Genomic DNA, 21,557 nt, shown 5'->3' with positions numbered 1-21,557 from the left:
TCCTGAGATCAGGAAAATTCAACCTAGCTATATATCATATGAAATCCAAAACGGGAAAAAGGCAGGAGTAGGCTGTTTTCTACCACATAGTCTCTGGAACCTCTTAATCCTCATTTAAGGGGATTTATTTGTTTGTTTATGGAAATAGGGAGGACAGGCTGTCCAAATTAAATAGCACCTGAGGAGATCCATATTAAATTCAAGTCAACAGTTTTATCAAGAATGCATGTCTGAAATTCAGATTCTAATGCATGATACTCAGTGAAAGGCCTATATTGGTGGGTTTGGGAGGGTGTAGTTGTGTGTTGGATTGTTTTGAGGGGGGAAAGAGAAAAGTCAGTTGCTTGTAGAACAATGACAGGACTAGGAAGTGTGTAATGTTATTTTACTCTGGAAAACTAGAACCTCAGGGAGAAAAAGACTTGTTAGCTACTTTGCTTCTGCTAACAGATACAAAAATAACTCATCAATGAAAAAAGCATGTCAAGCTGGCTCATACATGTACATGCATTGGTTTAGGAGAATTGAGGACAAAGATTTTTATCTTTTTTTCTCTCCTTCAAATGGAGCGCAGAAGACTGATTTTAACAGCTTTGTATGAAATGGTATTTTAACCTTCCATGTGTTCTCAGATTCCTATTGACAACATGACCAATGAAATGGAGCAGAGGGTGGAACCACACAACGACTACTTCAGCACTCAGTTTCTGTTAAACTTCATGATACTTGGCACCCACAACATCACTGTAGAGTCCTCTGTAATAGATTCGAATGGTATTGTCTGGAAAACTGGGCCTAAAACAACTATTTTTGTTAAATCTCTTGAGGATCCGTACTCCCAACAGGTTCGTCTTCAGCAACAGCAAGGACAGCCGCCATCACAGCAGCAACAGCAAAGAACAGCATACTCACGGTTTTAATTCCAAGAAGTGACTCTGTCCTCGTCAATGGTATTACAGTTTTTCTTGGACACTTTTTTTGAAAGACCTAGAATTTTAACCTGCTCCTAGAAAGTCTCAGATGCCAATGTGTTGCTTTTTAAATTATCTGGGGTGAATTTGAACTTGATTCAGCAGAGGCAACTCTATTAAAAGCACAAGTCCAAATTTGAACAAAGAACTTCTACCTGATCTGTTCACTTCTGTTTGCAAACTTGTTACAGCAGGCTCCAGAAACTTTGATAGCAGGGGACACTAACAGCTTTTTGGCTAGTACTTTCTTGTTTTGAAGCACGTAGGTTCTAATGTTAGACTTGCAGAACGTTGGTAAACAGTTTGGCTAGTTAATACAGAACTGAGTATAATCCAAGTCTGTGTCTTGATGTGGAGGAATTGGCAGGAATATCCAGAGATTTGGGTTTTTGATGTTTTAATAACAACATCCAATATTTGGCTGGTGTATGTGTATTACTACAGTTCATCAGCAACATTTGATGCATGCATGTGAAAGAGAAGAAGTTGCAGCTCACTTCTCATACCCAGTCATTGTAGAGGTAGGAGACTGCTTGAGGGCTTGCTGTCCTGGGAGTCGTACAAGAGGCAGAATTTTACAGGTGGGAACAATAACTGTTTCTCAAATGATACAGAAAATATTACTATGTTGTTTTTAGATCTTGATGTATCTGTATTTCAGAAGGCTGTGGTTTTGTTTGGGTTTTTGTTTGCTCTTTTAAGAGGGACATTAACTTGCAAGTTGTTGTTCATTTTAACTGCTTTGTTTTTTAAAAAGGAATTTTATATACCAAAGCTTTGTAATCTTGTGTATTCTTTGACCAATGTAGTAGTCTTAATTGTTGCTTTTACAGGATAACTTGAAGGAGAATTTTGTCAGTACTGGAAATTGATTCAGAATAATTTTGGAAATATGCTGCTTCATACATAGTTTTCATGCTCCCTTTGAGATGTAAAAGGCTGAACTCTGCCTGTGTCTGGACTCTCAGGCAATAGGTAGCATAACATGTCCTTCACCTGGTCCTCATAAATAATCTCCACTTATCAGTCTGCAGGAAAGTAGGACCCACTTGAATGGGGAGGAGGAAGGATGGCACTTACTACAGACTTCAGTTTCTAAATGGTTTAATCCCTCTCATTGGAGCAGAAATTTTCATTGTTATTTTCTCAGTAAATTCGTAAGATATTGTTATTTCTTCTAGTTGATTTAACTGTAGAAGCTGACTAGAGCTTGCAGATTCTGCTTGCTTTATATGCAGGGAATATGATAATGAATTGCTATAAGCCTAGATTTCTTTGTCACAACTGGATGAAGAATTGTTTTCACTGTTTTCCTGTAATAGTTGCTTAAGAAATCAACTTTCTTCCTCTTGGCTTGAAACTAACAAAAAAAGTGATCATGGTAGATTTCATAACATCTTCGTCAGGCTGTAATCCTAAGAAGAAAAGATAGTTGGGATGCAAGATGGAAATAGACTCACAAGATTAGTAGAAAATTCACCAGCACCCTTCTTCAATCTGGTTTTTATTTTGTGCAGGAGACAACTACTGGTATCCTACAAACTGGCTGAAGAATATGGTGGGTTTCTGTCCCCACTTTTATGGTTATATACTTAGTTTTTTGCATATATGCACACATGCATACATGTGCTTATAGCTACGTATAGTTACATGATCCAGAAAGGTGATTCAACCTAGTGTTGTGCATGCAGTCTGTCAGACTGAAGATCTGAACTGTTTGTGGTTGGTTGGGTTTTTTCATTAAAGTCATAGATCAGTGTCTTAACCACAAAACCCTCCTTATTGTAATGGGGGGGGAAGACGAAGAGGTCAAACAGGTTTTTTTATCCCGCAGAATGAATGTGTGTTTCTTGCTCTGTTATTGACTGATATTGCTGGAAACCTGTGATGGCAACATTCCAAAACAACTCAGAAATGAAGCGAAATTTCCACACTGGGGAGCAGACTTTTCTCATAAGTCCTATGATGTTCACAGTGCAAAGCTAAACTTTAGAGAAACCTAGTAGAAAAAACTTCTCCAGGGAAAGCCCTGATCTGGCCTGAGGCTTTATTATCTGTGAGCAGTAAGATTAACCCTGCTGCAGCTGAAAAAAAACTGTTCCTTCTCCAGTGAAGTTTGTTCACCTGATCTGAGAGGCCTCTAGAACTCCAGGAACTTGTATGAGTTTTGGAGCCAAGCAAATAATAACTGAAGTCTGAAAATCTGGATACTAGGTATGAGAGATTGCAGGGTGAGGGTAAATGTCTTCTGGAAAATGGCAACTAGTATTTATTGGAAATTAGCTTGTGTAGGGGGGTGGCTTGCTGTGCAAGTATCTGAATTTCTAACAAACTCTGGCTCATTTGCAGGTTGGTTATATGTGTGTGCTGATCAGGAAAGATCCTAGACCTGTTACTAAATTGTCCTTTTACATAAGCACAGTTTTTTGCATTATGTGGGGTTTGTAGTGAGGTTATTCTTTGGATGTGTGTTTGTTTTCAAACACTGTGTATTTTTATTCCTGATACACTGTGAAATACATTTGGCAGACAGCAACCAAGATTTTCATAGAAATCAATGACTTAAAATACCCAAAGAGATGTGAGGAAGGCTGTTACAGTTACAGCAATGTACAGAAAGCTGCTGTTGGAGCTATCAGCAGTGAATGTGATACCTGTCTATTAATAGAAACAGGGAGGTTATCTTGCTTGAATCCTGCATTCTGTTTCTGGTGCCCATACTTGAAGGTGTGCAACAAAAAATCTAGAAAGTACTTCTATGGTATGGACCCAAATTAAATCTCCTTAGCGTTTCTCAATAAACAAAACAGTAACCTGATCACTATGTGTAGCTGCACACTGATAATGGAAGACAATTCAGATCTTTTTCACTTACTGGCAAAAGAAAGAAAATATGCAGTGGCTAAACATTGGTCATGAGGCTGCTGCTAGGAATTCAAGCAACTAAAAGGCTTATGCAGGCAGCTACATCGTCTAGTCTTAATGATTAAGATATGATTTCATCTGGCTTTGATAAATTCTTGGTCTGGGGAAGGGTGGAGATGATAGAATTAAAATGACTGGAGGTATTAATAATATGTGCAGTTCTGCATTATGGCAATAGTAATTGGTGCTTAGGCTCTGGAATTTAACCTGACTTCTCCGTGGAAGATGTAGCCAATTACTCTCGGAAGTACTTACTACTTCCATTCTTGTGGACCTGTGCTCAGACATACCAGAAAATGTCATTTCTAGGTTCCTGACTGATCTCTTGCTCAAGGCAATGTGGAACTCAGCAAGGTTGAGGTTGAGGGTAGGGAAGGAATTTCCTCTGCCAAATTCTGCCTTCCTCTGGAGTTTAGAGTGTCATCTCCTGCTAAGGTCATGTAAGTGTGTTTCATAAGTGATTCCCTGAAGTTGCACTCATCATGGGTATTCATGGTGTCTTAGACTTCCCTTTCTTACCATCTTTGTTTCCTTGGATATGTACTCGTTTTACCTGAGGACTGAAATACCTTTATTTAGCTAAGGTTTTTGCATTTGATAGTGGATATGTATATATATTTGACTTAAATCCTGTGAAACTCTACAGGAATTGGACAGGTCTAGAAGCAAGTTTAGTGGTCCTTTAAACATATGCATAAACTTCTAAAAATCATTTACTTCAGTGATGTCACAACTTTAGTTAAAAAAAAAACTTATTGAAGGAATTGATATGATTTGAATGACTTATATTTAATTTCTAACATCTCTTGAATGATGTTCAATATGTGTGAGTGTATGTATATAGGGAAAGAAAGATCTCATACAACATAGTATGGAAGCATCTTGCTTTCAAAGTAGCTGTATTTCTTTTCTGGCTGTTGTCTTTCTGCTGACTTAGTGCTTTGCTGTCTCCTTGGTCAGCATATTTACCCACGTGCCCTTTTAATTTAGCAGTACCTTCTCGAAACAATCTGTTGCTCTGCTCTGCTGATTGTCAGCACAGTGCTGAGAAATAGGAATTATCTTCTCGGTGTTCTCATTTGCTTTTAGGCTAAAGTCTTTATCTACCGCTTGCTTGCCCAAAGCAGTGCTATTGGAAATTAAGGACATCTTGGCTGTATGTTAATGGAGTTTTCAGTTAGCCTCAGCCTCCTGATCCAAGGATCTTAGACAAGATAAAAGCATTCAATTAATTTTGAGAGAGAAATTTTCACAGGCTAGAAAGAGCCTGTGGCAGTGTCTTAAACTCTTTAGTCTACTGGACACTTGACTGTAGTAAAAAGCTGACTTTTCTTTTTGTCAGTGCTGAACCCGTGACCCAGTAGAATTAAGACTTAGGCCACAGCTACTTCATAGTCTTGAAAATAATCCCTTTTTTTTTTTTAATTGATAGGGAGTCTTACAGTCGCATTCCCTCAGATTTGAGTTTGGGGTTTAAACTCTGATTAATAGAAACAATTGTTTGGATTTTTTTTTATGGGTATCAGTGGTGACTACAAGGCTTCAAAGAAGATAAAAAAGATTTGTGTGGGTTGGCTGATTTGCTCAACAGTTTAAGGATGTGACTTGCTGGCAGTCCATCTTACAGATCCCATCCCTGCTTACTAGAAGTACTAGATTTGGGAATACAGTTAATTTGAAATTAAGAGCTGTCCATGTTTACACACAGCTTCTAACTACAGGGCAAAACCAATGAGTAGCCGTTGAGCTAGAAGAGGCTGTCAGTGATATAAATATAAACTGAACGGTTATGTGGATGGGAGGACTCTGCCAAAGATGATTGGTGAATCTTCAGGATGCAGTTTCATGCTTCGCTTAACAGTCTGGGTGTGTGGTGTTGCTGAAGGGGGCTCTCGCTGCTGCTCATTCCTGCCTCCAGCTTTGCTCTTTGCATCAGATCACGAGTTTATCCAGTTAAAAGGGTTTTTTTTTCCAGCTGAACCAGCAGGTTTGTCTTGGCTGACAGTGCAGTAACTGGATCAACAGAGCCAGTACAAGGAGGATGCTGGGGAAGACGTATGGTGTATCCTAGAAGTAATAATCAGGTGTTGGACTGCCTGACCATGCATCTGTGGTATATTTCAGCGTTTAACAGAAGTCTGGAGGGAACAATCTGTTCACATACATCTGAACTGTGGCATTTCTGCATGGCCAGTTTGAGAGGGCAGAGATCACGGCAGAAGTTAGCAGCCAACTGTCTGGCCTTCCGGTCTGCTGTGAGTCACCACCCACGAGTGAGGCAACAGGAGGGGAGAAATGCCCTCGCTGGAGCAGTAGATGAGGCCAAGCCTGCAGCGAGTTGTCAGTCTGCTCGCAAATGTTAGCTCCTGCCCATACGTATTGCTGGCAGATCAGGACATATTCAAGCACACCTCACCTGCTCCAGAGCAAGGACAGCTGTCTGACTCATCTGGTTTTACATAATCCTGAACTGTGCTGATGTCAACGCTGTGATTTCACATCACTTTTTAGTTATACTGGTGTTATTCCTACATGAACACTTGGAAATTTTGGCTAAAGCCAGGCTTTTATCACTTAATCTTAAATCCACTGGCACTAGTTTCATGGTTACATATTTGCAGAAATTGGTCTCTACAAATGACAATGTTCAAACTACATTATTGTCCACTGAGTAAAGTGGAAAAGCAACATGGATGGAGACGTCTCAGAGCTAGTCACCCACCTCAGACAGACAGGAAATTCCAGGACTTGTAGTAATTCACAAAAAATGTTGTCTGACCTCTTCAGGTCTCTTTCCCTCACTTAATGAGGAAGGAACAAAACCTATTGTAATTAGTTGTGCTAATTGTTGTAACTCATTTAGTGAAGCTGTCAGGCTGACAGTGTGAAGCAGTGTGAAATGATCCTGTCTGCAAGGTGCAAACACTGATAGTTTGTTTCCTTTGTGTCTCTGTCTGTCACCACTAAAGAACTGATGAGCACTTTCATCCTTGCAGAGGAAAAGATTTACCTGACGGTCTTCTGTGTCCTGTGAGAGATGCAGAACCTGTCCTTGTTTCGCCTGTTGTAAGGGTTTGCGTCTTAGTGCAAAGTCTCTGTGAGTTGGGTAGTAATTTCTGAGAGGATTAATTCTGAGTGCAGCTGGGTAGTACAGCCCACACAATGGATCCCTACAGAGATTTGTATTCCTATTAGCATGTATACACTAGGTTAAAAACAAAAATATACTCTGAATTTTATTTTTGGGGGGAGTGGGGGTGATACATAAATATAGTTTGAACGCTGTACCTTTAGTTGTCTTGATGCTTCAGCCTGACCCAAAGAAAAGCACCTACTTACTGTGTTTTGGCTTTCCCACTTAAACAAAAACAAACAAACAAAAAAAACCCCAAAAAACAAACACCAAACCAAAACACTAATTCCTTATGCTTTGCTGTTCAGAGTTTTAGAAATTCATTGGTGCTATGAACTACAACATGCTGTGCTGTTGTTTTGTGAAGGGATATTTTTTCTTTTTGTGTAGGAAAAAGGTCCCAACCTTGGACTACTAGGTGTTTTGCAATACTTACAGTAGTTTAACTTTGCGAGATAACAAAACCAGTGCAAATCTTGCATGGTAGTAATGCTTTTGAGGAAAAACTATTTTGAAGTGCCATGCTGATGAATCAATCTTTCTCACTCTTCCCACCCCCCCGGAAAACTTTTCTCGACAATAAACAGTGGTGCAGACGAGGGACTTATGTCCAGGCCAGTCCTTTAATGATAGGAGCATATGAAATGGCAGATGGAAATGTTGATGATTCAATGAATATATTTATGTATGTATGTAAACACTACCTCACCAGAAAACAGCTTACCAAGAGGGATATGGTAACTTAAAATTTGTTTTCACTGAAGCCTGTTCTGTAGTATAAACACGGTGGGCTCTTGCTGTGACAAGACAGATGGGAGAGCCCCCTGCAATGCCTGCCCAGTCACCTGAAATGGGCCTTTCGGCTTCCATTGGTCTTTGTGCTTCCTGGGCGCTGCCTTTATCATCATGGCTAACAACAGCATTTACAGGCTAATAATCTACTGTCAAGTCAGCCACTGTTTACCTGCGACATAATGTAGTTTTTCTGATTCATGAGTTCTTACCACGTCTGACCACTTACATTCTCATCTCTGCCAGCAGAAGGTTCTCTGATGTGAAAAGCTGCTGGGAACTTGACACCCTCTTCCTGCTGTAAATCTTAAGACTGCTTCCAGCATCTCCAAGGCAGCCCAGGGAGAAGTTGGCACTGGCCACTTCAAATGCTCTGCTATGTAATCGGAATAAATTTTTAAAATGCCACTTTTAATCTCTTGAGTTTTTAGTTTGAGCTGCATCTCTACAACCATGATAGCCATAAATCATGTTTTGCATAATCTCATTCCTCATTTTTGTTTTTAGTACTTGACTCCACAAAGTGTGGCTTTAAAAAAAAAAAACAACCAAATAACAGTTTAAAAAATACCAAGAACCAAATGTTCAGTAAAATCTGTCCTTCTGACAATATTGTTAGATGATTCAATTAGCTTTGACTTGGCCTTCAAATGTCCAGTCTTACTCGGATGTGTCTGACATATTTGGCCATTAGAGCAGTAAAGGAACAGCAGAATGGTAAATAAACCCAAGTTTTACAAGCCGAGTGTCTTCTGCTCAAACCTGTAGAAAAAGAAGTGCAGGCGGGAGGTGGGCAGCACTTCCGGGAGTGAGACTTGCAAGTTGACAAAAGCTGATTACAAGTTAGCAATTTGTGTCACTGCAGTTATTTCCTCATCTTCACCTTTTGGAAGAGGAAAAAACTCAACACCCTCTGATTATGCTCATAGAAATGATTATAACTAATGAAGTTACCTACTTAGTAGAGTTTTGAAATATTGAAATCACTGGGAATAAAAACAGAACTCATTTTGTCCTTTACCCTCAAGGAAAGGTACTGACTAGTTTTCTAAAGATGCTGTGGAGCCTGGGTTAGTCACAGCAGTTAGAGCACTGATTGTCCCTGTTCTTAGTACTAGTTGTGGTGCTGGTAATGAGAAATTGACGGCTGAAATCACAGGACAGAGATGGAAAGGGCCTTGTCCAGCAGGAGAGCAGCAATCTACGGCCATGCTGCCTGTGACATAACTTGTTTGCCAGTGATTTGGTTACTCAACAGCCTCGATGGATTCACAAGAATCAAATTTCTAAACAGAATGTAGACAAAAGTTTCTTTCAATGTAGGACAAATCCTGTGAACACTGTAGCAGGGTTGATACAGGATCTCTGCTATAGTTCTGTATTAGACTTCTATTAAAACCAGGTGCATAATTCATGCTCGGCAGAGGCAGTCGAGACCGTGACTCACTTGTGCCACTCTAAAATATTAAAACTTCCAGGCCACTTCAGTTACAAGCCTGGCAGGACATATAACCTGACACAGTGAAATATTTACCTGTGTTATCCAGGCAGTGGGAAAGAATCCCATCATAGGAAAGAATGCTACTTGTGATTGATTAATTATGTCATTATTTAATTGTTCCTTCAGTTATTTTGACTACCTAGGAGTAGAAAGAGCTACAGTTGAGTGGGCATTCAACTTACTGACGTATGCTGGGGATGCATGAAAGCTTAGTACCTTTTCTTCAAGAATTTAAGTCTGTAAAGTATTTGTGCATGTGTAAGCAACTGCTGCTCTGAAGGGGGGTGGAAAATTAGAGAAACTAAAGACATTTATACCTCTGTAATAGCAAAGGTTAAAGATGAATTCTGAAAGAGAATTTGAAAAGGTTCTTGAGGCATTTTAGTTTCTGGAGGGGGGAGATGTTAACAGTGCATTAAAGAAGTACACTCAAAAGGCCTATGCTAAGTAATGAAACTACTGATTAGAGACTAATTTAAGTGTACATGATGATCAAGTCTAATGTGTCAGAGTTAGTACTTCTGAACTGCTAAAACTAGAATCTTGTTCATAAGCATTATTTTTAATCTAGCTGGTAGCAGTAGCTGCAGTTTACATGCTCCTGGGCTTGTTTGTGTGTTGGGGTTTTTTAATGGCCAGTCCAAAAGCAATGTATCACAAATTCAAAAATTGATTTCTTGCATTTGTGTAGGCAGCTTTGTTGAACTCTGTCTGCAAACAGCACTTGTACTGAGGAGTGGACTTAGCCTGGAACTGAGTGCATGCAAATGGCTTTATATGTGAAACTGTAGACTGGTCTGAAAAATCTGAGTGTTCCAGCTCACGTTTCCCTGCATAATGGAGTCACTGACCAGTACGATCAGATTATATAAAAGTAGGCTTTGGCGTATATATAATACCTAGGTTCACATGAACTGTTTTTAATCAGTGATTCATACTGTTTGTCTTGCATGATAAAAGGATATAAATGAACATAGATTTGTGTACATTGTGATGACCTTTGTAGAAACCCTGTAGGATTTCTATAACAGTTCAGCATAAATTCGTTGTGAACCAGATCAGCTGTTACAGGCTTGGTAGGATCCTAGCAACAAAGCTCACAGGATGAAGAGCTCTGAGCAAGGGCACAAAGACCTAGAAAGGAATAGTCAACCAAGTAGAGATTCTACTGAAAAGCAGTGGGAATATTTGGAAAATACAGGCTTTCAACTAAAATAGCAAATATATAGGTTTTTCTGTGGCACTCATCACTTTCCTATCGGAACAGAATATAAATCCATTGTATTTTGTAAGGATATTTCATTTGTCTTCTATTTTTAATGGTAGTGACCAGAGACAGCGTGAGGTTTTGGCAGCAGCTGATCTCAACTAGAGGACTGCAAGACTCAAGTTGCAAGTCAATGTTTTTATCTTTTTGTTTTGATCATAAAGTCAAGTAGTGGTGTTTTCTGAGTCCTCTAGTAAATATTAGTGAAGAATGACTGCTTCTGGGTGTGTTGGTTAGAGCAGTGATTTGCATATCTTCCTGACTTCCTGCAATGGTTTGGGCTTCTCTAGAGTGTATTATGTAGTATATTTGAGCAATCTTATATAAACACTTGATTAATTATTTTCCCTGCAGTCTATTGCCTGCATTCTCCAAATTCACAAGTGGATTTCTAATCAGTTGTGTCTTTATCCAGCTGCTGCCTTGCACCTTTTCATCCATCTCCTCAAGACACAATCTGTAGCTTCTAACAGGTCATCCTGTACAACAGTGTTTGCGCTCATTCCTTCCAAATATACCCAATGATTCTTTTGTCATTCCCGTAAGTTATCTTTGCAAAAGTTGTGATGCTTAGGAATTTACGTCAGAGAAGGAAGAGCAGAGGGAGCTAGGAAATGCCCATGTATGTGGTGGGGTCACCCTTGCTCCTTCACAGTGGGCAACACCCTCTGCCTGACCAGGCTGTGGAAGGGCTGCTCTCTTCCTTACTTACATTTCACTGGGAGAATTTAGTGGCCAGGAGCAAGTGTTAAGGCGGTTGGCAGCATAATGAATAGCAGTGATCTAAGTGCATTTCCTCACCTGGAATGTGAGCCTTTCTGCTACAGATTGGGACACGAGTAACTTATGCTTGCTCGCAGTCCTAGGTACTGCCTTTGCCGTCTATGAGAATGGAGCCCAGGGAATGTTTTTCTGGCCTCATCTAATGACTGCTGTTCTGGGTTTGGGGGTATTTTTGTTTGGTTTTAATGTGTACTCTATCCTTAGGGAAGAGATGATCCATGTTTAAGGTATGTAACAACTCCTATACTACCTCCACTTGGAGACAGAAGTTACCACAATAAGAGCGTGTGTTGTAAGGAGTGGAATGTGCAACATAACTTGCAATACTTCAAATTATTGGCCTCCACCCCAGCTTGATACAGCAATAGCTGATGTGGGAATAGAAGGTTTCGAGCCACTGCTTCTGCTCCTCCCTGCCTTCAGGAAAAGAAACAGTTTATAGCTGGGCATGGTAGATTCAGCTGCAGATTATTCCCGTGTCAAGGGTTGCTCCCTACTAGTCTGTCAGCTGATGATCTCAGGCCTGGAATTAAGGTACCACCCCATCACATCTCCTATTTCTTCACCACTTGAGCTTGAGAATCCATACTAACAAGCTGTAACAAATCGAATACAATTTGTTCGACTGCTGGATTTTATTTTTGTGTTTATCTTCAGTAGCTTTGCTTTAATAAAGGTCTAACTCCAGTCATCATTGAGTATTAAGAATGGAAATGAGGATGCTAGGCTCGTTTTGAGAGGCAAGAATCCCCTGAAATACACAAGTACAGAGAAAAGAACATTGAATAGAAGGTTAAATACCCAAGCCTACACTGTTGTATCTAGCTATTTCTCCAGCGTATTATTAGTTTGATCCTTACTTACAGTTTGCAAATGAGGACACATTTTATGACAAGATAACTTTGTACTTAGTTTTTTCTTATTCTTGCTCTGACTGGAACTTTCTGCTTCTCTGTAAATTTTTGGCCTAAAAGGTTTGAATTCATGTCTTCGCTTTAGACAGATGCTGCCATGAGGAAATGTTATCTAAAGGACATGCAATTAAATCTTGACCTCAATTAAGTCAGTACAAAGTTCTCACAGCTCGGTGTGATAAGCAGCTATGGTTCTATGATACTGAATTTGCTGTGATGTATTGTTTTACTACTCAGCGTTAACGCAAGGCCCATCTTGTTTGATGATTTTTCAGAACCTCAACACATTAGCCTGTTTCCTCTTCTCCTCCCCCTCTCCCTCCTCCAATCTACTTTCACTGCTGTCTGACAGTCTTAACAATTATTAGTGGAAGCAAGCGGAAAGACCTGAGTTATACCAAAAAGCAGACTTCATTTAACTACCATTTTTACCTCTTGAAGGTGGGCGTGCATCCCCATCTGAGCAATGTGGTGAGCGTCCTGGGGTAAGCATGCTGCAGGTAGTATGTTCTACTCGGATGTGCTGTCAGACCAGGTTGTGCTCATCTGCCTCCTGCTCTGGGCTCTTTGGCCCCAGCTTCCATTCGAACCCTTGGGGCTGTAGAGTGCTAAGAGGTGAAAGCTGAGACCTTGGTGAAACTGTGGTGTTTGAGACAGTGTGAGGCAGTAGGTATCAGCCACTGGCAGGCTGGACCAGCCACAGCCTGCGCCAAGTGGGATCAACAAGGGTGTATTTGTGTCCAAAGGAGATCAGTGAACCTGGGACCATTGAGGGCACAGTATTCGTATACGGGGGGAAAAAGGGATAATAGTTTAGCAGATGTTTGGAAGGGTTTTTTCTTTTCCCCTTGCATCACTTCTGTGTAGTAAAGGGAGGTTCTGTTGTGGTTTTTTGTTATTTAATCACTTTTTTCCTAAAGACACAGAAGATTCATAAGTCTAAACAAAAGTAGCATTACAGCTATGTCTTGATCATTTTGAAGCCTGAGTTTTGTTTCTCTCTGCCTTTTCCTATGAGACTTAGGCTGAGCAAATCAAGCTATGTAATCCCTTGTGGTCTGACTGGATTCATCCATGCCATTAGGATTGCTTTTCTTAGCTACAGTTAATAATGGTGTAATGGCTTTTATAACATTTTATTAAGTTAAAATGCATCAATAACACTAATGATAAACAGTTGTGGTATTTTGGGAAGGACAATTTCCAGCACTTATTTCATGTGCCAACCTGCAGACCTTCTGGGCAGCACTTGGCTTTATGGCATGAAAATACGGAGTATTTGTCCCTTACAGATGTGTTTGTGCTGTGGCACAGACTTAAGGAAACTGGTCTTAGGTATCTGTAGTCAGAAGTATATAAAAATATTACTTTCATCTTTCTAGATTAAAATTCCTCTTCAACTGATGATGACTGTTGCTGAAGTCTTTGCTACTGGCTAGTGTAAGTCGAGATAAAGTGGCCTAGCTTGGATAGGACAGGAAGGGGCCTTCCTGTTGACACCAGCAATGTAACATGGCAGTTGTAATGCAGCCTCCTCCCTTCCTCTCACTCCAATGCATGTTGAGACTGTTACTGCCTTAGGATGATAAACTTAATGTGAAACTGTAACTAAGATGTATAAGGGTTTTCTCAAATTTAACCTCCTCCTACATCTTTAACTTTGGAGAGAAAATAAAGCAGGCTACCTTTTAGTGCCAAACTAATAGTGTTATCTAACTTAATTAATGATTACTAATTAACCAGTGCAAACAGTAGCTTTAATTGAACTTTTCCCAGGGAAATGATTAATTGCTGTTAACAACAGACAACATTCAGCAATAGTGTTTTTCAGCCATGAAACAAGCAGGTAGTGAGACTGCAGAGGGTGTGGGTGCACGTAGCTTAAATGCAAATTATGATGTGACTTCTCCTTTTGGATTTCCCAGTATTGCGCTATTTCTTCGGTCAGCTTCAGCTTGTTGTGCAAAAACTGCGTAACTAGCTCGCAACACGGACGTAGTCATCATTACCCTCTGTTGGTAACCAAGTTAAACATAGTTTTGAGGAAGCGAAGCAAAGTTGTTGCAAAGTTGCCTATGGCATTGTAAGACAAGGGTTTTGTGTGCTGTGTTAAATGGTGCTAAATTGGCAGAAGGAAGACAAAGCATTTTCTTTAATAGACCTCGGTCCTGATCAAATTTCAGTGATGGTATTTATTTTACAATACCTACTTCCTAGAAATGCTCAGTGGACCTTGGATCAGACCTGATTAGTTTGTCCCCAGTTCTTCGGTCAGCTCAAATGTGATGGATCTTTGCACTTTGCACAGTGCTGTTTGAAGTCACTGGAATTCAGCACAGGGACGAATGGACTCCCCCACAAAGGCATCTGCTGTTGTTACATTGGACTCTTTACTTTCTTTTTCAACTAGAAAAAAAAAAAAAAAACCAAAACACTTTTCTGAAACATCAATATTAATTTTGGCTTGTAATGATGTAGAATCCAACAAACATAAGAAGGATAAAGTAGTCTGAATACCTCTTCAATTTTACAACAAGCTGTTCACTAGGGATTTAAGTGTGAGAATCATCTTAATAACAGTGATAAATATTTATTTAGTTCTCTTGTATTTGCTGTTTGATCTGCAAACACTGACTGGATGTTGATAAGAGTTTACCAAAACCCAAGTCAACCAGTCTGGTAAATGTTGACTTGAAATGAACGGGTTTGAAGAAAATAGGAGCTTCATCTGATGACTGATGTCACAGGATGTGGTCTTTATGATCAGGACCATGCAGCACAGTGCTTAATTTGCCAGTAGATATCAGAGATTAATTCAGTGCAGTCAAGCCCCCGTTTTTACTACATTCTTTTTTAAAATGTTTAATTGCAAAACAGTATGATAGCTAGAAAATGTCAGGAGTCTCATCTGCCTAAAGACAGGTTGTCTTTGTGTCTGTACCATGCTTCCATAGTCAAACTTTACAGGCTTATAAAAATCTTGCAAAGGGCAAGCTTATATATAATCAGCATATCATCATTGCCTGAAGTAATATGATTCTGTAGATATGATTGAACTACATCCATTTGTCATGGGGAAATGATTTCATAACCAAGCTAACACAGAGGTTAAAGATTCAATAAGTGGTTGAGCTACTAGAGCTCCTTTCTTTGAAAAAAACCACAAAAACCCCCCAAACAAGCTCCAGACAAACCAAAGCCAAAAGCAAACCCTCAGCTCAAACTTACCTCAGTGATTGTAGTGTCAATGAGTGAAAAACACCCGTGTAACTGAAATGAGAACCCAGCTTTGTTGAGCTCTACTTAAGCTGCCCATTGATTGACACGCAGTAAGGCAGAAACACATTACATCCAGTAACAAATGAAAGCGTTACTTGTTGACCAGCTGGTTGCATTGCGGTGTATCTGTTACCCATCTTTTAATAAGCGGTCTCTGTCAAAGTCTTCAGTTTAGTTTTAATGAGAAATTAAACACCTCAAGACATCTGAATTATTCAGCTCACGGATACAGGTGTTGGTATGGGAAAATTTAGTATGGGATGAAATGGCATTGTAATAGCAGGAACAACATTTTTTTTTCCTGTTGGGAGATGTATACAGTAGGATACTGCAATATTGAGAGTCGCGCCAAAATGTGAATTATATTCCTGATATGCTAGACCAACAGTAACCACAAAAATTATAAAGATGATGTACACGTTTTATGTTAAACAGATTGAGATGGAAAATCCAAGAGTGGCATTGTTGTAAAGGCTAACAAGTTCTGCCCAAGTGGAAAATTAGGAAATTTGCGTATAGATGGTATAAGAAAAGGGAAGATGCTTACATCTGCCTCACCTTCTGCTAGTTTTGACTAACTGGCAAATTGTCCAAATCTGATGCATTCTGTTTTTTCCACCTTTCTTACAAATGGTGAAGGTTATGAGCAAAGATGAGTGTGCTGTTCTTATCCAGCTCCAAAATTCCTCAATTTGGTCTTTCTATGCTGTAGAAAGAGTAAGTGTATGCAGACATGAATCTACACAAATGCTTCTGGGAGATCAGGATAGCATTGACTAAAGGATCATATGGCTTGGTCCCCCTCTGTAGCTTATACTTAGAGTCTCTTTAGAATCTTTGTGGTGGAAGTAGTACAGATCACGGTTATCTCACTGCTTTTGTGCTACGAAGGAAACAAATGTGTCCAAAAATAGTTAAAAACAAACCCTTGACAAATAATAAGTAACAGAACTTCTTTGGTACTTCTGAATTTTAGAACATAATCTCCACCTGAAAAAGTTTACAAACTATCACTTTATATGTGTCCATACCCAGCAAATCTATTTGACACTGTCTTGGCCTCAGGAAACTGTTGGAAAACCCGTGATAAATGAGAATTAGCTATCAAATGGGACAAAAAGACATTCATGTAGAGAGTGCCCAACTATGTTGGCCAGTTAAATTGAGCAGCAGTAATCCAATAGATGAGCTCAAACTGAAGTGCAGAACAGGGAGAGTGCAGCACATGTGTTCCTGAGATATCTCACTGCATAAAGATCCATTTTGCTGTAGGACTTACTAGACAGAGTGGTGGGACCATAGCCAGACCCAGCATTAGATGCGAGCGGTCTTCTCTCTTTCCCAGTATTACACTCGATAATGTGTCTACTGATTTAGCGTAGCTGTGTCTGCCGTGTCATATGGTGTCCTTGGCTTGCTCTCCCCAGAAGCTGTGTGTCAAATTTTGTTTTTTACTTTGTGTTGGATAGAACTTCAAGCATTGTACTGGAGTGGAATGCGAGGGGATGTTTCCTCACTGGAGCCAGAGTTTGTTCTTCCATCCATGTATAGACATGTCTATGTCTAACTATATAAAATTCCCTAGACCAAAATTACAAATGTAATAATACCCAGTTATAAAATGTTTAATTGGTCTCTTTTAGGCTTAAAAGAATTTTGGAATGAAATATGAACTCAAAGAACTATGTAACAATCCAACTTGCATAGTATTATTCCTGATTAAAAAAAAAAAAAAAAAAAAAAAAAAACCCAAACTGATTTGGGTTCAAAGAGTATGACACTGCTACCTCAATGTTATTTGTGTTTACCTCAAAGATACCTTCTGTTTGTTTAGTCTGTCTTACCCTAGCAGTAACTTCTAGTATTCTTTGGTTTATTTGGTTGTGTGTTTATATGAATTGTTTGTTTAAAACCAGGAAATGCTCTTTGCCACCTTCTCCCAGGAAAAAAAATGGCCCTAAAACAACTCAAAACCTTAACTTGTCATCCTGCCGTCTTATTAGAACTAACACTGTCTGAGGTCTGATGTCAACTCAAGCTAGTAGAGGGGGAACAAAAAGCGTGCGTTTATCACGAGCCTGATATTTTTGGTCACACTTTCTCTGAGGTCTATAATTTTTTAATGCAAAGAAACTTAGCGTCTCAACAAGAGCTTAAAATATTAGAGAAAATGAGCAAGAATGACAACTCTTGTGCTAGAACTGGCAAGGCTGGCTCGGCTGCCACTGGCTGACCTTGGTGAGGGATACTGCATGTGGGAACTGGAGGGGGGGTAAGGGGCTGAGCCCTTTGTCAGGTCCCTTAAAGCCTTTTTACATAAATACAGGAATGTAACAAGTGTTAAAGTCAATGCCACAATCTACTTCCATTTGAACAGCTCCTTCATGTTACCCTGAAGTGTCCTTAAAAGAATTAAGACGCAAATAAAAGTGCCTTTGACCAAAAGGTCAGATAGCCTGGTAATATTTACTTCCCGGAGAAAAATCAGAAAAGGAAGGAAAGTGGCCTGGATTTTGCATCTTGTATGTGATAAATGGATGTGAGCCTTCAAAAGGAACTCACATAGCTAAAACATTACTGAGAGTAGAGCTTTTAAAAAGCGTGATCTACTGTTGGATGAGTAAGAGAAAAGATGCAAGAACAGCTTGCCACTGAAGATCAAGAGACTTGAACAAGCATGTTTCCTCCATTCCTTCTGAGGTACAGCTGGTAGAGACGGAGTGACTGATACTGTCTTTTAAATTTAAGAATATACTAGGAGAATGGAGGTGATTTTGCTTCCAATACAGAGGACGTAATGGAAGCTACTGTTACAGAATATTTTGGAAGGTTTCACTGTTATGAAAATTAATGAAATGTTTAATGTTCTGAAGACAGCAATGCAAAAATGCTCCACACCAGGGTATTTGATACTCTGTAAAGCAGCTCAGAATTGGAGGTTAAAATTTAATATCTTTTTTTTTTTTTATTAAAGGGCCCACAACTTCCTCCCTTTTGTTTGTTTACTTTTTGTCCTTATCAGTTCTCTTCCCTTCTTTCTTTATTGCAGCCTATAGAAAACATAATTGTTGAGTTCTTCCTGGTGCTTCTTTAAACTCTTATTTTTCCAAATCCAATGCTAACTACTTAACTCACTTGAGATGCTTTCTGGATTTATGCTCCCTGGAGCATAAGCCCTGTTTCATGTTATGCATCTTCCAGCAATCTGTGCTCTGCACATGCTCCCGTCTTTGTAGTTCCTCATGGCAGTTTTGTATAGTTTAATCTTTTCTGTCGTGCCTTTTTTTTTTTTAAATTATACAATTTCCCAAGTAAGAGAGGTTGGAAACAGTAGTTGTTTTCTGCTCTGTAGAATTTCTGAGATTTCTCAGGCCATTTTCTTTGCTCTCTGTGTGACAGGCCGTTATGATTTTTTTTATTTTAAAAAGGCAGTTTTGATTTTAGTGTTATCAGCACGAGTGCATCTTCGTAACCCTTTTTTTTTTCCCCATCCATATGGCATCTGTGACTTCAGTTTGCTACAAGGAAAGCAAGCAGGGAGAACCGACTGAATCTGGTCTGCACAAATAAGCAGCTTTTTATTTCCCAATCTTTGACCCAGCCAGAAGTTCAAAGGCATTCCAAAACTTGCTGTTTCTGAACTCCAGAAACAAATCTTTTAGTTGGTTTGGTGTTTACAGCTTTGAACCTGGATTTCATTATGGTTATCTATGCCTCTGTGACTCATGGACTGCTTCAGTATCTGCAATGCATTCCCTCCTTGCAGCTACACTTGCAGGCAGCTCTAATGCTACGGCAAAGTTGGAATGCAAATATGTGCCACTGAACGGTAGCGTATGAGCATGACAGTGGCCAATCACTTCTTGAAGTGCACCCAGAGACAAAAAAACGTTACATTCTTCAAAAGACTCTCAAGGAGTTCATGACTAAAACCTGACTCGAATCTTGCAGCCAGTCATCAAAGCCAGCCTGTGTGAATTAAGAATCTTCCGGACTGTGCAGCTCCTTTGCAGTAACCTAGATACTGTTTAGGATAACTTTTTAAAGTAACTGAATGTAACAGATACGCTTGTTTATTGCTGTGTAACATCCCCATCCCAGTAATAACATGTTTTTTCCTTCTTATCAGCAGGAAGAAGTCTAACCTTCTTTTTCTGTGTTTTTGGTCTGTAGGGTTGTTTGGAGGTGAGTGGGAGACAGCTCCAATATTTAATTATCAGCTCCAGCAATCCCTGATACCAGTTAATCACCTGATTGCTAATGTCAGTATCTGTATCTGCCAGTTATTAAGCACATTAAAATGTATTTTTACAATGATCGGTAGTGACATCCCTGTCATTATTTCTGTGAGGCTGAACATAGTTAGAGGGGGGTATTCAGTAAAAAAAAAAAAGTAAACTTTAGAGAAATGGTTAAAAAGTCCACAAATTGAGAGTTGCTTATGTTAATCTTTTGCCTTTTTTGCATTTATATTAGTAAAATGACAAACAATAGCTCAGAGATTATGAGGAATTGCTTCCAGAAATCCATATTTAAAAAAACAACAACAAAACCAAAAACTAGTTGTGAAACTGCTGAGCTTCAGCCTTGACAGTTATTGACCAAATGAAAAAAAAAATTTTGCTGCTTAGTTGCTTCCTTCTTTTTGTTTGCAGTAGTGGCACAGACGTACACATACATGTTACTTTCTAGTATAAAGGATTCTTCCGAGGCTCAGACTGGATGGCAGACAGCAGGCTTCTCAAGATCCGTAAGGGGTATTTTGTTGTGTGTGCTTTCTTGGACTTGGGTTGTCCATGTGAAGGCCAGGAAATGAGGAATAGGGGTGGGTCTTCACTACAAGCTCATTCAGCAAAATGCTAAACCACAGCTTCCTAAGCTTTAAGGCAGTCGCTCTGACAAAGAATGCTTTGTATGCCTGCTTTCCCCATGTGCAGTTCCTTTCTGCAGTATAAATTGCCTAATTTATTAGTTGTCTAACATAATTTCTGCAGTCCCTCATTTTGATGCATCAGATCTGAGAATGTTATTCCAAATTGTATGGTGTGAATAAAATTAGACATACCAAATTTTATAAAAATTAATTATAACTTGTGGTTTTCGTCTTGGAATAATACATAAACAAGGCTTCATTTTGCTGTCAGGATGTAAAAATTAAAATGTAACTTTAATTATGGCCTAAAAATTGTCCTTTTTCTACTTGAGAATTTTGGAGCAAAATTTTGCTGAGAATAAGTCCAAGTGTGTGTCCGGAGTTGTTTGCATGAGATATAAAAAAAAAAACCAAACACCACCAAACAAAACAAAACCCAAGTCTGACTGAAGCTGGTGAACACTTGGGAACAGCTCAGGCTGACTCCATGATGCTTACCGAGTGCAACTGTCAGATTTAACCTCGTAATAAAAACAGCATAGGCAGAAAAACACCCTGACTTGGACACACGTATGCAAGAAGCGTCCCTTCTGTCAAGAAGGTCAGCAGTTTTAAATTGTTTTGCTTGAATAGAACACGATGGCATTATTTGGTTGGTTTGTGTTTTAAAATTCTCAAATGAAATTTATCTGCAATAACAACTTTGTTTTCTTCCTGGCACGGAGGTTCGAATTTAATTTTGCTGATGTTACAGTCATCTCTGAAGGCTCATTGTCTAGGAAACAGTGGACTAGCATTATGCATAGCAGGGCTTGTATGTGGAAGCGATGTATTTTTTCAGTCGAAGTAGTACAATTTGAAAATTCTCTTTTTTTTTTTTCAGCACAAAAGACCTTTTAGCATGTCTCCTTCTCAAGCTGTTGGGTTTTCTTGGTCTGCTTCTCTTCCTTAAATGGTTCAAAAAACATGTAGACGCGGCACTTCGGGATACGGTTTAGCAGACACGGTGGTGTTGGGCTGACGGTTGGACTCGATGATCTTAGAGGTCTTTTCCAACTGATGATTCCATGATTCTTACGAACCCAAACCAAGTTAAAACTCCTCGAGTGAGCCACTCTG

General features: G+C 39.4%; 1 protein-coding gene and 1 long non-coding RNA gene across 4 annotated transcripts in view; one reads left to right on the top strand and one right to left on the bottom strand.

Moving 5' to 3' along the window:
- Positions 1 to 19,854, top strand: part of INTS7 (integrator complex subunit 7) — a 44,274-nt gene extending 24,420 nt beyond the window's left edge. Inside the window, exons 20-21 of one of the 3 annotated variants that reach the window (XM_075412945.1) lie at positions 633 to 950; positions 19,739 to 19,854. In XM_075412945.1, the coding sequence (XP_075269060.1) occupies positions 633 to 920 (288 nt within the window). In that variant the 3' untranslated portion in view covers positions 921 to 950; positions 19,739 to 19,854. Of the gene's footprint in view, positions 1 to 632; positions 5,178 to 5,871; positions 8,206 to 19,738 lie in introns of those variants that run through there. The other 2 variants (XM_075412946.1, XM_075412943.1) reach the window with 2 other exon arrangements.
- On the bottom strand, positions 2,059 to 12,980 carry LOC142360474 (uncharacterized). The gene is made up of 2 exons (XR_012763083.1): positions 12,719 to 12,980; positions 2,059 to 2,386 (listed from the first exon to the last, which is right to left on the bottom strand). It is a non-coding gene; the product is annotated as an uncharacterized LOC142360474 (long non-coding RNA).
- Positions 19,855 to 21,557: the final 1,703 nt, after the last annotated feature.

This window comes from Opisthocomus hoazin, chromosome 2 (genome assembly GCF_030867145.1).
Source record: "Opisthocomus hoazin isolate bOpiHoa1 chromosome 2, bOpiHoa1.hap1, whole genome shotgun sequence".
Taxonomy (NCBI): domain Eukaryota; kingdom Metazoa; phylum Chordata; class Aves; order Opisthocomiformes; family Opisthocomidae; genus Opisthocomus; species Opisthocomus hoazin.
This window is presented reverse-complemented; position numbering and strand designations above follow the sequence as displayed.